At 46.2% G+C, this 16,195-nt stretch overlaps 2 protein-coding genes across 2 annotated transcripts; both read right to left on the reverse strand.

Annotated features, from left to right (window-relative positions):
- Positions 1–143: 143 nt before the first annotated feature.
- On the reverse strand, positions 144–1,616 carry ndufa12 (NADH:ubiquinone oxidoreductase subunit A12). Its single transcript, XM_047022896.1, has 4 exons — positions 1,481–1,616; positions 993–1,075; positions 623–710; positions 144–433 (listed from the first exon to the last, which is right to left on the reverse strand). Exons 1-4 carry the CDS (start codon positions 1,567–1,569, stop codon positions 253–255), a joined length of 441 nt encoding a protein of 146 aa, XP_046878852.1. The 5' UTR covers positions 1,570–1,616; the 3' UTR covers positions 144–252.
- Positions 1,617–1,924: 308 nt separating this feature from the next.
- Positions 1,925–16,186, reverse strand: fgd6 (FYVE, RhoGEF and PH domain containing 6). The gene is made up of 21 exons (XM_047022981.1): positions 15,912–16,186; positions 12,488–14,684; positions 10,280–10,394; positions 9,435–9,502; positions 9,295–9,325; positions 7,839–7,990; positions 7,540–7,696; positions 7,134–7,221; positions 6,847–6,897; positions 6,705–6,763; positions 6,508–6,579; positions 6,320–6,388; positions 6,124–6,207; positions 5,917–5,996; positions 5,713–5,815; positions 5,140–5,283; positions 4,943–5,045; positions 4,758–4,855; positions 4,525–4,653; positions 4,259–4,407; positions 1,925–4,152 (listed from the first exon to the last, which is right to left on the reverse strand). Exons 1-21 carry the CDS (start codon positions 15,919–15,921, stop codon positions 4,116–4,118), a joined length of 3,996 nt encoding a protein of 1,331 aa, XP_046878937.1. The 5' UTR covers positions 15,922–16,186; the 3' UTR covers positions 1,925–4,115.
- Between the last annotated feature and the right edge of the window lie 9 nt (positions 16,187–16,195).

Genomic DNA, 16,195 nt, shown 5'->3' on the forward strand with positions numbered 1-16,195 from the left:
GATAGCGATCCAGCAAAAGTGAGATGAATTTAACAATTTAAATCATGGATCTGTTAAACTCATAATATTTCCTTAAAATCAACGGAAATTGCAAGTTACCAGACGCATGCAGCCACAACCAAATCAGATCACTCTACAACCACTTATATCTGTTTAGAGACTTTATTGAGAGAGAAAAGAGATGTGCTGGCCACAGGCAAGAAATCAGTCATAATTTACAGGGGGGTTAAAGGTCAAATGGGGTCAACAAGTTTACTGGGCCCCAGCCTGGGGAGGAACCCACTCCTCGATCTTCTTGCGGGTAGTGGGGTAGGGCACATACTGCTGAGCTGAGCCACTCACATTGAACTGGTGAATCTCAGCTAAGAACTTCTTGGGCACGGGGGGGTGAGTGGTGGGGGGATCATCAGTCATACAGTGCAGCCAGCGATGCCTAGAGAGATAATGAGTAGGAAGTTTACCTCTGTAGCTTTGAAACTAGAACCTGACTCAACAGTGCATTAAACAATAGTAACTCCATATTCATATTTGGAACTGAAATTGTGCTAAAACAGTATCTGCTGTAGCTGTTTATCGGTGTGCATGTCAAACCGTGCCCAGTAACACCCAGTGAATGCCTTACCATTCTGAGGGCACCATGCTACCATCTACCTCCCACATGGTGTTCTTTCCATTCATCTCCGTGGTGTAGACCACCCAGCGGTGTCGTCCTGCAGAGGAGAAGAGGAGGTATATCTCATGAAACTGAGTGCAATACTGTCACAGAACAAATATTCTGGTTTAGCTACCAAACAGCCATCTACCAGTATATCAGCTGGGATATCTGTGAGATCAGACTCACACTCACACACAACTACAGTGTATTGACAATACACTGTAGTTGTGTGTGAGGTACTACAGTGTATTGTCAATACACTGTAGTTGTGTGTGAGTGTGTGTGTGTGTGTCTTTGTCTATGGTGTGGGTACTCAAGCTTGTGTCGTCAGTCTTACCAAAGAAGTAACGTGCGTCTTCAAAATACTTGTTTCCATACTTGTCCTCACCAATCAGTGCACCTGTTTTGACGTCATTTACCCTATAAAGAAAATAAGGGGACCACATTTCTCACTTTAGGGGAGATAATCAAAGTCGCATACACATTTAGGTCTTTACCATCTAGTTAACCTAGTTATAACAGTGGGTACCTGTCTGGTAACAGTGCCATCTGAGCACCAAGGTGAGAAGTAAACGGGATCTCTTGCATTACCTTACTTCACAAGTTGTTATGCGTTACTGGCTGTAAGTCTAGTTAGCTAAAACAGAATAATGGGACACTAGTATCTACCTAAGCAAGCAAGTACATGAACGTTTATGCACGATGTCAACTCCATGCTAGCTAGCTACTAGCTAGCTAAAGGTACTACTTGATAACGTGACACGAATATTGCAGTCAAATTGACGATGTAACGGTGCTTAAAACTTAAACATATCATATAATGACCTGAAAAATTGAACTAGTAGCCCACGAAGACCTCCATGACCTCCTATCTGTCCCAAAGCCCTTCGAAAGACCTGTACGTACTCCGCCATATTTACACAGGACTCTAGAGCGGTGGACAGTTCTACATGTAAATACTTCCGACCAGACAGTTTATATTTAGGTTCCTCCTTTTAGTTGCCATGTACCCACTGCAAGTACACGTATGCTCGGTAGGGCTACCCATTTATTTTTCATGTTGCTTTTGTTATCAGCATTATGTAAATACCAGCTCATACTCATGTACAGTACACATTTATAATAAAACCGTTTCAAGGTAACTGGAAAAACATAGGCCAAGGCTACCAAAGACCAACAAAATAATTAACATGTAGTCCTACGTCTTAAACAGAGACAATAAGTAATGGCAAATTTACTCCAACATTCTTTTACTAAAACAGAGGGTTTTATGTTGGGGGCAATACATGCAAAAGCAAGTCTGAATACTGTCACGAGTTTTCAAAAGAAAATTCCTCCAATTTAAAATGAGACTGAGATGGCGGTAAACCCAGCATGAGATTCAGAGCCGCGGGTATGTATTGAGTCATTCAATTCTTTAATCTCAGTCGGCACCGAGCGCTTTAATCTCTTGCTATAAATAAGAAAAAGGTGGAACAGCAGGGACATTTTACACACACACACAACCCCAAGCTATTTAAGAATTGCCACTACATGAATCTGTACTCACAAATCTGTACTCAAAAAATGACTGTGACTGCTATGTTAACTATATGTATTCTCAACCCCTTGATTTCACAACGCATTCAACTGAGACAAGAAGCAAAGAACTTGGAGTTTTATTAAAAACTGTTGCCTGACAGTTACGTAAAAACATTGTATACAGTAGACACTGTAGCTGCAAATGTATGATTGGGATCTATTCTAGAAAAAGGGTGAATATTAGCCACTTTAAATTATTTGTAGTTTTATTCTCCATCAGTGTAATAAACTTCATTTCCCAGGCCACAATGGAGTAGTGCAAATTATGGCAACCTGATTGATTAGTACATCTGACTTCTGTCAAATGACACTTAAATACATTATGGGTATTTACATCCTTAATTGACAAAAGCCGGCCAACGTATGCCTGGAACTAAGCCAGCGAGTTAAAGGCACAACATACAGTAACTGTATGATGGTGCAGCATCTTATAATACTTATTTTCATATGGTCCCTAGTTATCAATTGAAATATGGCCTTTGATGATCATGCATTTTTTCTAAAAAGATCCAAACCATCTCTGCAACAAAAGACTAGAAAACGTTTTTTGTAAACAACCTCTTTGTGAAACCATCTAATTTTGCTAAAAAATTAGAGGAAGTACTTGATTAAAATATTTAAAAACTGCCACAACGATATATTTTGTTACATTTACAAAAAAAGTAAAGTGAGGCAACCTGTGCTTTTACAAATGTCATGGCAAATACATGTAATGTATATGATAACAAAATTATGGACAATGAGAAATGTACAAAACTATAAATATTAACCCTGACAAGAAAGATAAATGTTACACTCCCAATTTTGATAAAACCACTTTGGTGGTGATTGTCTAAAATATCTTTAAACACTTAATGGCATGTAGTTAAAATCTACATTAATGTGATTTCCAGTTTTCTCCAGTATAACATTTTATACATATGTTAATTGTTTTGCAAGACTATAACAGAGGCACTTCATAAACAGAATCTCAGATAGACACTTATACCTTTCGCTTTTTTTTAAACCCACATAATACCCATTTTCTGTCTCAAATTGTTTCACAGTTGAATCCAATCCCTATCAATGCATCAAAGCCTTATCATAATTCCCCATTAAAGGATGCCACTGATGTCATTGTCCATGTTATTTCAGTCTATTTCCTCAGTTAAGAGTATGTTATAACAAGGTGCTCATTTCAAAGTGGATGGATCCTGTGTTCTCATTTGGACTCTTGACAAACTATGTTGATAACGTGCACCATAATAAGTTTCAAAACAAAGAAAAAAATATTTTTTTCTTTAAAACCCAGTCATAACTATCCTCAAAGTCATTCAAGGATTTAAAGTGGCAGTAGGAACCTGACTAAAGGTAGCACACCGCCCTCCAACAATAAACCCATGACACTTTCACGCACACACTTCTGGACTTGAACTTTGACCCACAGCTGTGACGTATCACTACCACTTGCCTTAGAGCTGAAGCTCCAGCAGCCTGAGAACACCCATTACCTCTCAGCATGGCTTGACCACTTGTTTTTCAGGGCGGCTCTTGGAAGAAATGTAAATAATAATGCTGACACAACAATGCCCTGTTTTAAAAAACACATTGATCATACAGTGCTGCCTGCTATGGGCACCACTGACGGTGGCAGTGTCTGGCAGTGTCTGGCAGTGTCTGGCAGTGTCTGGCAGTGTCTGGCAGTGTCTGGCAGTGTCTGGCATTGTCTGGCAGTGTCTGGAAGGACGGTGGGGACATGTGGAGTGACAGGACTCCACCCAGGGTATGGTGAGAGCTTCCTGAGCTGGTGACCCCTGACCTGTGGTAAGGATAGATTGATGCTTGAACTGGCTCCAGGTGTTGGGCAGGAGTTGACTGGTACTGATCCAAGATGGCTGTGTCACAGAATCATGGCCTCCTGAAAAGCCTCTATCCACCTGAGAAAAACAACATCATCTTAAAATCTTCTGCAACTGGGAATGAAGACCTACAGTAACTGGCATATAATATAATTCCCCTCCCCTTAGAAAGTTCCTCCTTTACCTCTGTGCTGTGGGGATATCGTCAGCCTTGAAGATGTAAAACAGGGTGTTTTTATGGTACAATTTAAACTGCAACTTCTGGAAGGGTCCACACTTTTCCTCCCGTAGGAAGAAGCCCAGTAATGGCTGGCTCTCCAGGGCAGCAACATCCTGGGGAAGGTCAGATAAATAAACCCACTTGAATTACATTAGGCCTGTAGAGAGAGATGTAATCGCCAAAAGAAAAACCCAAACCAATACGTGTGCCTGCACTGCAGACAGTGTTACCTCGCTGGCAGCGTAGGTGTACAGGACTTTGTTCTTGATGACAAACCACAGCCTCTTCCACTGCTTCTTGTTGCTCTTAGTCCTTTGTAGGTAGCCACTCATAGAGGAGTTCTCTGTGTTTGCAGATACCTACACGGAGGGTGAGGAAGACATTTAAATGGCGCTTAAGTCTCTTGAGATCATCTTCTACATGCCGAGATGACACTTTGTTAATGTTGGAATGATATGTGCACCTCTTTGAGTGCAGCTGGGATCTTCTTCTGTTTCCTGGAGAAAGAGAACGCTGCAGACTTCCCACTGGGCGACACGGCTGCTGACGCACAGCGGTCGCCTGCAAAACAACCACATTATTTTTAACCTGGAATGTTAGAAGGGTAATTATTATACTAATATGTATACAATAGTCCCACGGGCTTACTGTTCTCCTGCAGTTTGGCGAAACAGTGGTCACATACACGTGCAGGCTGATTCTTCAGGTACTCTAGATAGTATTTATTTGAGGAGCATGTCTGGCACACAACCTGCAACACACACAAAAACACACACAGTGCTATAAGACTACCCAACAGTACACCCAGATAGACACAGAGACATGTTGAGCGTGTGCAGTGGTACCTTCCCACAGGCACGGCAGTGGTGTCGTCTCCAGGTGAGGGTGAACTCGCAGGTGCAGATCATACACATGGTGGCTCTCAGGTCTGGGATCCAGATAGGAGCCTTGGAGCCCAGCGGAGCCCCGCTGTCCAGCACACCATCAGACTACCGGGAGAGAAGTGACATATACAGGGAGAGACAGAGGTTACATATATACTGCTCTGGGCAAAATAAAGAGACCCTTCCAATTTCTTTTACATCAGCATCTCTACATATATGACAGCCATTCCTTTCCAGTGTCTGTTGTATTACAGGCAAACCTCATGTTACTTAATGAAGCAGAAAGATATAGTGAGCATTAGAAAGACGGCAGTTCAGAAGAACAAGGTCAAGCAGCAGACATGGGGGACCACAAAGCTTTAGACAGGCAGAGAGCCCAAAGCCACTCTCCTCTGACCGGGAGGGCCACCAACTCATTCAAATATCACTCCACAACCCTAGGATGACAGCGGCAGTTGGGTGTGAAGTGCACAGCGAGGACGGTTTGTGGAAGTCGGGTTAGCTTCTCCTCCCCACATGGGATAGGACCCTTACCTCCTCCTGACTGCGGCTGGATGTGAATGTTATCTTTTTCTTGGTGTAGTCGTCTATCGCCTTGGCAATCGCCTCCAGCCACTCATCCCTTTCAGTAGCTGAGCTGTTGGTCCACACAACGATACGCACAACAGTATGACTCAATGAGAGCTTATGACTTTTGGTGCTTTGTTCTTTGAGCATTCGTTGCTGGCCGGTGCTCACCTGGCGGAGAGGATGAAGGAGCGTTCAACACTCTCGATGTTCAGCTCGTTCTGATACGCCTCCTGACTGGGCTTGCTGACCTGGGGAACACACACCAACAACCCCATCCACACAGGTCAGGCTTACAGGTCACACATGGCTGCTCTGATCCACACAGTTCACATGGAGACAGCCCTGTGTGCTGTGTGGGTTCAATGCTGTACTCACCTTCATGCCTGCTAGAGACAGCATGCTGTTGAGTTTGTACTGGCCAGACTGGACTGGAGTGGTGTACAGCATGGCATCATTAAACTGGGAAAGACACACACATCCACAGAATGTTCAAAATCATACACGTGGTCACAATCTAACTTCCTGCATCAATTATCAAAGCCTCCAGTATCCCAGGGTACTTTGCACTTACCAGGAAGAACATCCGAGGCTGCATGATCTTTCTGGACAGCTTCATCAGAGTGCCCTCCTTCAGGAACACCTGGGGGAGGAAGTGACATCAACAGGTCATTCAGTTTTCAAACATCCTTCTCAGTCAACGTTGACTGACACCATGGATGTCAGGCCACCTGTGTGCATCAGGATTCAGAGGTCACTCACCCTGCCAGGCTGCACAATTTCATGATGACCATTCAGACTATACTGGATTTGCATCAGCTTTTGAAAATTATCCTGAAAAGACAATGACAACAAAGACTGTTGGAGATGGATTCAGATCCTTTTCAACCTTGAAACGTTTCAAGTTTGAGTTATTTCAGCCAGAGGAAAGATGGTCCAACACACATCTGTGTTCTTACCCCTTGTTTCATGATGTCGTTAGCATGGTTGGCCACTTCCTTCACGATACCCAAAGCAGCTGTGTGGAAGACAAAGACATAGGATGAAGGTCAGGCTGTTTGCAGTGGTACATACAGGCTGAGGGAGGAACTGCTCTTTTACCTTGTGTGTCTTTATAATCCGAGGAGTCCTCAGGTAGGTTCTTCAGGTAATCTGGGGAGGGTCCAAAAGACAACACATCCATGGATAATTTTCCATGGTGCATAGGCAGCCAAATGACACAATCCACATGTGAATGGAAGCTGCAGTTTGCTGCTATGTCCACTAGGTGCCAGTATGGCATCATTGCAGTTGCTGGAACAAACAAAGCTTACTAGAGGAAGTACTGAGCTTGGATATTCTGTCTGTCAACCGACAGAGGTATGATTTAACAATCATCAAGCATGTACCTGTCAGTAGCAGCTGGTACTGGGGAATTCTCTGAACTGGTTTGAGCAGGTAGTGTTTCAGGGCTAGACTGGCACATCGGGGACTTATCTGAGACAGAAAACAGAGAGTGGTCACAAACAGAGCGGTCACATACAACTACACTTATTCATGTTTATATACACACACACACACACACACACACACAAAAGCATACTGAGCAGCACTCTGCGATGCTTGTTTATATCTTGACCAACTCATTCACTCAACCATCAACATTTGGAGAGGTACTTCCTATGAAATGACCAAACTCACTCTCCATTTTCTCTTTCTAAACAAACAAACACAAACAAATGTGCTTGTTTCTCTTGCTGTATTCCCCCTCTTCCGTTTACACACACGCAAACACACAGACAATGTTTAAGATACCTCAAATTCTCGAACGACTGCAGCAAAGCTAGCGTTTTTCCTGGACTGTTCGTCCAGAAGGGCGACATTGTTGTCAAATTGGCGGATGTAGGTGGAGTACATCTTCAAGTAAGGCCCCTTCTGGACAAAGATGTCTGCCAGTCTCTGGTGATCTGACCTACACAGAGGACAGCCAAAGGAAAACAAGGTCAAGAGAAAATATCAGTGGTTTTGACGAGGCTCTGCAAACCCATATGTACATACAGGAGTGAAATCTTAAGAAGGTACTGATGGTAAAAAGTGTGTGTGTGTGTGTGTACCAGTGAGCCACCCTCTCCTCCAGCTCCCGGTGCAGGTCTCTGTTGAGCTGGTACAGCTGAGGCAGGTAGTACAGGATCTGGTTGAGAATACGCTCCTCAACAACCGGCTTCCCATTCTGACGTGTCGCCTTGGCAACTGCATCCCGGAAATCCTGAAAAAGGCAATAGGTCAATGCTGATAAAACTAGAGGGTATAGTGACACACACACACGCACACACACACAAACCGCCGGTAGGGGTTATGAATAACAACATGCAGCAGTGTAGGACCACCTGGTTATCACCTCATAAACATGCCCCTCCCCCTGTAACTCTGACACACATAAACAGTGCTGAGTCAGCGCTGCCCGGCACGCCAACACACACATCCACCTGGAAGGAAGTGGTCAGACAGGACACCTTCCAAATGTCCCAGCAAACACACACACACCCACACCCACAGTCAGGGCTGAGCACACACACACACAATAAAGCCTTTCTGTTTCAGGCAGCAGACATCTGAAAAGTATAAAGGGGTGACAGAAACACAAGCGACATGACTTGTTTTGTTTTTTTAATCTCTCTCAGCCCATCTACATTCTCAGTCCTGGTGGTTCTGCTGCCTTATCGACTACATCAGATCTGGTAACATAAGAGTACAACATTCAATAAAAACTCAACCTATAAGGTATAAGGGTGGAGGACCACAAACACACACACCACAAACACACACACACACAGAGGATTATCTGAGGCATTTGTAAGTCTGGGGGTCCACTCGTTCTGCCCAGGAAGCAGCTGCTGTGGTCAGGGCCAGCTATGGAGACTAAAGAATGTGATTTGACCTCTTTCTTTAAAAGTCTTCCTCTCCCTCCCCCTCTCCTGCAGACTCCAATTGAAAAGTAATCCAACTGTGGGTTCACTCAGCCCTCACATAGCCTCACATAGACACACTGACACTTCACCCTGTGTGTGTGTGCTGGGTAAAGTCTAACAAGGTTTCAAGGTGCCACTCGGTTCTAGTCTATTCTGCCAAACCTTCTGCAGGTTGAACAAAGAAAATCAATCAAGTTATCAATGTAGAACATTAACAACGCTGAACCAAGCTTAATGATATTAGTCTTCAAATATACAAAACACCTATTCCTTACAGCCAAATTGGCTACTATTGGAGTAGTTATGGAGGTCCAATGTATTTACATGATCCCCACCCTGACCCACAGATCAACAGACGGACCACAGCCCCTCTCAACCTCTCTGACAGAGTGGAGGCAGTGTGGCCCATCACACACCTGCCACCCTGCCCTGAGAAGGTGTCCCCGGCCCCCTGACCCTCCTTCTCCCCTTCCAGCCCTACAGAGTACCACAGCAGGGCGGAACCCATGAACGACGACAGCAGAAACACAGGGGGAAGGAGAGAGGCTGCCAACAAACTGCCGACTGAAATGGTCGATCAAGAAAGATTTCAAGTACTTACTATGTGAAGTAGTTTCAGGACATCCACAAACCTGTAGAGGGGAAAACGTGTGATCAACAGGAAAAAAGGGATTCGTGTTTTGACCATGTAGGAAGTGTGTGTGTGTTGTGTGCGTGTGTGTACGTGTGTATACCACTCACACTTTCTCTGAGCTCATGATCTCCTGGGCTATGTGAACAACCTTCCTCCTCTTCACCTCATCCTCCTGCTGTACAGAATAGACAGACAAGACAGTCAGCCACAGCCGCCAGACAGAGTTGTCTGGACAAAGACAACGTCTCACTTACATTGTCACTGCAGCCAACCATGCTGGCCTCCTGCTGTGCTGTCTAATCTTCAAGGGTTCTGAACGGGCGACCAAGTCATTTGTCTTTGTGTTCTAAAGCTGGGCTGTAATATTGCTCCTCTCCCTCTCTCTCTGTAGTTAAGTGTGCACCTCTCCTCCTGTCTCTGATTGTGAGGGCTATAATGTGGCAGAGGGCGGTCTCTCTGGGGTCTTAATTTGGACAGTGGCATTGCCCCTGTTTGACTGAAAGGGCCTCCTGCTCCTAATTGTGTGTGCGCGCGTGTGTGTGTGCGTGCGTGCGTGTCGTGTTTGGCACAGACACAATCTTTAAGAGTATCACAGATAGGAGGGCCAGACAGGACAAAGACATTTTAAGCGCTATTCCTGACCCCTGAGCCCTCCCTGTCTACTCCACCCCATCCTCCACCACAGCAACATCCAATCTGCTCCCTCCAGTCCCTATCAGACAGAGTGATGACTCCATCCCTGGCAGGGTGTGACATAACCCTTGCCCTCCACCTCCCCCCCCTCCCTGTCATGTGGGCTTGACACTAGCCCTCCACCCATAATGTTTGGTGCCAGCTGTGAGCGAATGACGTGGGTCTCTGAAGCTAAATCAACTCTGCTCTACAGCTGAAAAACATGACAGCCTTGTTTTTCAGCGTGTGTGTGTGTGTGTGTGTACGAAGACAGTGTTACCTGTTTATCTTCCAATGGGTCCAGGTGTTCTTTGCTGGAGGTGGAGCTGTTGTCATCCTCGTCGGAGCTGTGGCCTTCCTCCTCTGACTGCGGGCCGTCCTGCCTCAGCCAGGCCCTGACAAACAGGAAGCCTCAGTCACCACACTGGAACTATCCGCATGGAAACCAACTCAAGAGATCACCCACACATGAAAATACACTGACAATAGTGTATATTTGCACACACACACACACACACACAGACAGACACACACACACACAAATACATTCAGGAGAAAGTCAAGAGCCAGGAGGACTCCATATCACTCTTGTCTGTTGGGACCAACCATTCCTGCACAGCCCTCATACCCAACACGTTTGTCTGCCACATTAGTGCAGGTAACTACATGTGTGCTGGTGTGTCATTGATGTTTATATTTATGCTTCACTGGGTTGTGATGGGAACACAACAATCTCCGGAAGATATTGTCAAGACAACAAACTCCCAAGCGCTGTCTGCTTTCTAATCTGAAGGCCGTTTTGCAGCACTGTCAATGTCTGTGTTTAGGTCTCTTCTCTCTTAGCCCCCTTATCTTAACAGACTACTGATCATTCTCTTCCTCCCTTCCTCTCACTTGCTTTCTCTTTACCAGGGCTCAACAGCACTTTATCTTTTCTTGATCCATCTCTGCCCCGTCTCTCATTCTTAACCCCCCCCCCATTCGCATCTCTCTCACTTTGTCCTCCGTCTCAATATCTTTCTTCCTCTCCCTCTCTCTCCCGTCTGTCTCTCAATAGACAGGCATTCCTGGACACTGGGTCAGGCACAGAGACCCACTTGTTTACCGCCTGAAGCTAGTTACATAAACCAAACAGGCTAAGATGCCTGGGAAACACTACAGATTCACACAAGCACACACACATTTGGGTCCGTTTTAAACAGCGAAAAACACACACACAGCAAAAATAAATGCAAGAAATATTCTAAGTCACCAAACAAGGGTGGCTAGATACCCTTCACTGCTAGATTCGTGGACATCGACAATTATTCCATGGACATTCTTTATCCATCCCACCACCCAGACACACACACCTCCACCTAGCCTATGGGCTGACTAGGCTAGTTAACCTTGACCTCACTGCTCCCGTGTGCCTCGGCAGTACACTCAGACACACACCCAGTGGAAACGGGAAACTTGTGATCCATTATGAAAACAGATACACCCAGAATACTTGAGTGGGCAATGTGATTAGGTTAGGGTGAGTTTGGAGGCCTGACTCCTGTTAGCAACTAATCCAGACACTTGCCCTCCTCTGCCTGTAGCCTGTAGGACGAGCTATCTCTCTCATTGCCTTAAGACTATGAATGCTAATGCATGAACTACAATTGAAAATAGGCCTAGTCGTTTAAAATTCAAGAGACAGAAGGAGGGAGAGAGCGAGAGTGATGAGGGAAAAGAGAAAGCGAGTGATTAAAAGGGAGGGAGGGAGGGAGGAAGGAGAGCCTAGTGGTTGGCGGAGGTTTATTTTCCCTGTTCTGAGTGCTGTGCGGCGTTTCTGCGATTCTCAGACATTTCCTGCCCTGGCCACTGAAAATAACCCACAGGAAAACAGCCCAACCTGCTACACATCAATGCTCTATTCACAGCCTGGGCCTCTAGCAAGAAGGCTAACTTTCACATTCATATTATTCAACCTGCTAATGCTATTTACAGCCATGTTTAGTTCATGTACTACGCCGTACACTTGTACTGCATATGTTTTCTAACAATGTAATTACTAGCCTAGATAATACTGTGTTATTAACATAACATGTAATAGCGGGCCCCAGTCTTTGTTATTGACCCTACACTCCAAAACAGCCTCAGGCCTTGCCATTGGAACCAGACACATTCCCTCATCTTTCCTATTTCTCCCCCGGGAACACAACTTTTGTTTGTCACTATGCTGAAGTAACAATAAGTAGTTATAGCATGACTGAGTTATTTGCTTTAGGCAACAAACGATCAGAGGGCGCCCATGAACTCAATGCCTCTTGATACTTGAGTCATGACTCTAACAGACACAATGGCACAGGGAAACAAACTCCCAGACTGTAGAAACCTGACCCTAGTACTTTCAGTAAGTGTGTGTGATGAGGATAATACCCACACATGAAGTTCCACACAAAGAAATGCATTCATAAACACACAGACATCAACACACACTCACAGGCAAACCATAGAGTACCTCTCATAATCACTGCCCTGCGATCTCTCATAGTTGCCAGGGCTTTCATAGGGATCTTGCACTTCGTAGACATCGGTGTGTGTGTCTAGGTCATCCAAACTGTTTTTCCAGCCCAGCCGTGCGCCGTGGAAAGGCAGATTCATGTACTCCGGTATCTCCTCATACAAAGGAACGTTCTCGTACTCCACTGAGCCTTCTCCCACATCCCCACTCCCGTTTGGCACCCCCATGCTGCCATTAGGCTGCTCCAGAGTGTTCTGCCCCCTATCTGGCTCTGCGCTGGTACAGTCCAGAGACTGCCCCCCTCTAACCAGAAGCTTTGGTAGCATCTTGACAGACAGTGGGAGCTCTAGGAGCTTCCGAAAGGAGAGGCTCCTCTTCTGGCCGTCTGTGCGAGCCAGGTCAGCTGCAGAGAAGGACTGTGCCCTCTGCTTCCCCCCCAGCGTCACTCGAGCCTTGGGGGGCACACTGCTCCTGCTGGACACCTGTCTGCTGAAGAAGGTCACGCTGGGCCGGGGGAAGCGCCAGCCTGCCTTCTCCTGGGGGGGTGCAGGGAGTTCCCTCATGGGGGTGTTGGCATGTGGAGGGGCTGGGGGACAGATGGACAGGAGGGCCGGTGCGGGCAAGCTGTGTCTCTGAGGCTTCCTGGGCGGGGCTCTGGGGGAGTTCTCCTCCATGGAGCTGGCTTTCCGTGCTGTGGCGAGAGGCGGGTGGCAGCTGAGCTTGATCTGTTTGGGTAGACTGCGTGTGATGGGGTAACGCTCAAAGTCGCCATACCCATCCTCTTCCTCTTCGTTTTTCTCCTCTTCGACATCTCCTTTCCCCTCGGGGATCAGTGCGGAAGGCTCCTGCTGAGAGAGCATGTCCAGAGAGTGGGAGGTGTTCCTGTTGAGGCAAGGGGGCGAGTATGACATTCTGTGGAGGCGTGGGGAGAGGGACATTTGTCGAGGCGGGGGCATAGGCGCATCAGGTTCCTCCACCTCCTCCAGGTCCTGAATGGGTGGAGAGTCTTCAGACAACTCATCTGCGTGTTCAACACCTACAACGCTGAGGACCGGACCCTCGTTCCCCTCAGTGTCCCCAGCCTCATTCACCTGCGTACCCTCCTCTGCTGCCGACTCCTGGGTGCTGCCCTCCAGGCCAACCTGTCTCACCAGGGCGAATTTCCTAGGTTTGCGTGGCAGAGGCACCGGTAGGGGCTTACTGGGGGCTGCAGGGAGATACTGGCTGGGTGGCAACCTGGGAGCCTGAGCCCTGCTGTGTATATGGGGGGGAGGACTGTCGGGCTGTCTGTCAGCCTCAGGAGAGGGGGTAGAGAGGGAAGGCTGCTGAGGAGGAGGGGGGAGAGTAGGGGAAGCAGGCCGAGGAGCAGGGCATAGAGCTGGGGAGACAACATCCATCTTATTGATGTCAATACTGTCTGTGTTACAGGTGTCTATGTCAGTGTGTTCTTTAGGAGCCTCACAGTGTGTCTCGGTATCTGGCCCCTCTGGAGAAGCATGTAAGTGGTCAACTGAGCCAGACTGACCCCTCAGGACCTCCTGTTCACCCTGCGGTCGTTGCTCGCTCCTCTGTCCCTCTGTTGTCGCCTGAACTTTCTCTAGGTTCCTGTGCCTCTCAGGCCTCTGAGGTTTGTCCTTGTGCTTGGGGTTGTTGATCACCCCTCCACCCATCTGTCCCCCAACGGTCTCTTCCCCATTGTCTGTGTTGACTTGGTGTCTGGTCACCAGCGTTCTGGAACCTTCTGTGGAGTTTCCATTCTGACACAGGCTGTGGACATCACTTCTAATCTCCGTGGCATTTCCACTTCCATTCCCTAGTCGTTGGCACAGCAAGCATTTCTGGAGCCCACAGGAACAAATCGGAATGATGTAGTCTGAGTGGCAACGGCTGGGCTCAACAATCCCATTTTTGGAATTGAGGAGGGAGAGGTTGTCCTCTTCAGCCCCACATTGTTCCTGAGTAGAGATGTTGGGCACACTGGGTTTGGGAAGGGCAACTGAGGGAGAAGGGTTTTTAGGAAGGCATGGTTTTGGTGCCACGACAGGTTTAGCTCTCTTCAGTGCGGCAGGAGAGGGCTGGGATAGGACGGAGGGCTGTGAGAGGGGCAGGTCGGGTTTGGGGGGGATGGGAGGAGGTGATGGTTTGGTAGAGGGTGTGAGTTTGGGTTTAGGAGCCACTGGTGGCTTCTTCACACCTGCAGAGAGAGGAAGAGGGGAACACGTTAGACAATAGAGGGATGGTGTCTGCATCTTCTTGAGGCAAAATGTATGATCTCTTCAATCCTCACTTACACTGAACAACATAATGAGTCAAGACAAGAGTATGTGTAATGATTACTGTGTTATAATGCTCTCTAGCACATAGTTGCTTAGGGGGTCTGAGGGCAAGGATTGAAGTGTCAATCATAGAGAATCTGTGGTAATGAGGTTTCTTTGTTGCTTCTTGTTTCCTTCCTAACAGAAAAACGTTGATGCTTTATACTGTGATTTGTGAATGAATGTCACTGCATCAGTTACAGTAATGTATTTGATCATTTTAACTGGTTCCATAATTAAAGGAGGATGAGTCTATATGACTTCTATTGAACGAGATTTTAAAATAAACAGAACGTTATTAAGTAGGTCTGACACACGTTCTCTGACGGAGACCCATGAAGTTGAGTCGGTTCTTGGCTTGTTTATTTTCGACAGAGGAAATGTGGTTTCAGCTCCATTGGCAAGATTCCAATTTCAATTTTGTGTTCTCTCCTCATGCTTCCTTCTTGTTCACTGTATCGGATGGATTAATAATGTACAGGTTTCTCGAATGAGGACAATAATGTGTGCGTGTGTGTGTGTGTATGTGTGTTACTGTTTCAGGCCTGATCAGAAAGACTCGAAAAGAAATCCTAGCTAGGCAACACCACGAGAAGCGGAGTCATCGAGCGGATGACCTTACCTACAGCCACTCATGGAAAGAATCCGTAAAAAGTCTGTGCCATATAGCACGACTTTTAGCCAAACAGAGTTGTACACATTCCGCAATAAAAAAACATTCTCACATCGTATAAAATGACATGTTCGATTAGTAAATTAGCTAGCTACGCTTTCACCAAGATAACGTTTCTTGCCCATCAGTGGAACCGCAGCACAGATGTTTTCACACAAAGAGCTGAACTCCCTCTGAGAACAGATTTGGCCATATGCTGCAACTTGCATTCATTTTCTTTCTGCAACCACGGCTAAATAAAATCGAAAAGAAAGCTCTTGTTTAGCTACGATTCATGAAAGCTATAATTAAGAAACTGTAATTACAACCCATAGCAAAAATTTACTTTACTTTGTTATATTATGTATTTTCAATGAATTTAACAATACATGTTAGAATATTTGCCTTGTCGACAAAATGCAACAACATTTCTCAATCCATCCAGGAAACAAACCTGAGCTCATGACTCCCGACTTGGTCCTTTCTCCATGAGTTAAATTCCTACTTTCAATGGAATGGCATGGAATTTAAAAAGTCGTCTATACAATACACCATTGTCGGCTTCAAATACCAGCGCATATATCTGTTAAAATCCATGTGATCGTTCGTTGATGCAGCGACTGGTGCGTCTATAAACTAACTCCTCATGATTTTATTCCATTTTTCCCGAAGTTTTCTCAACGGTGCTGTTTCCTCTTCTAGCTCCTGGTTTAGGACGGTGAACTTTCTGTGCTCAGC

Source organism: Hypomesus transpacificus, chromosome 7, assembly GCF_021917145.1.
Source record: "Hypomesus transpacificus isolate Combined female chromosome 7, fHypTra1, whole genome shotgun sequence".
In the NCBI taxonomy this organism is placed as follows: Eukaryota; Metazoa; Chordata; class Actinopteri; order Osmeriformes; family Osmeridae; genus Hypomesus; species Hypomesus transpacificus.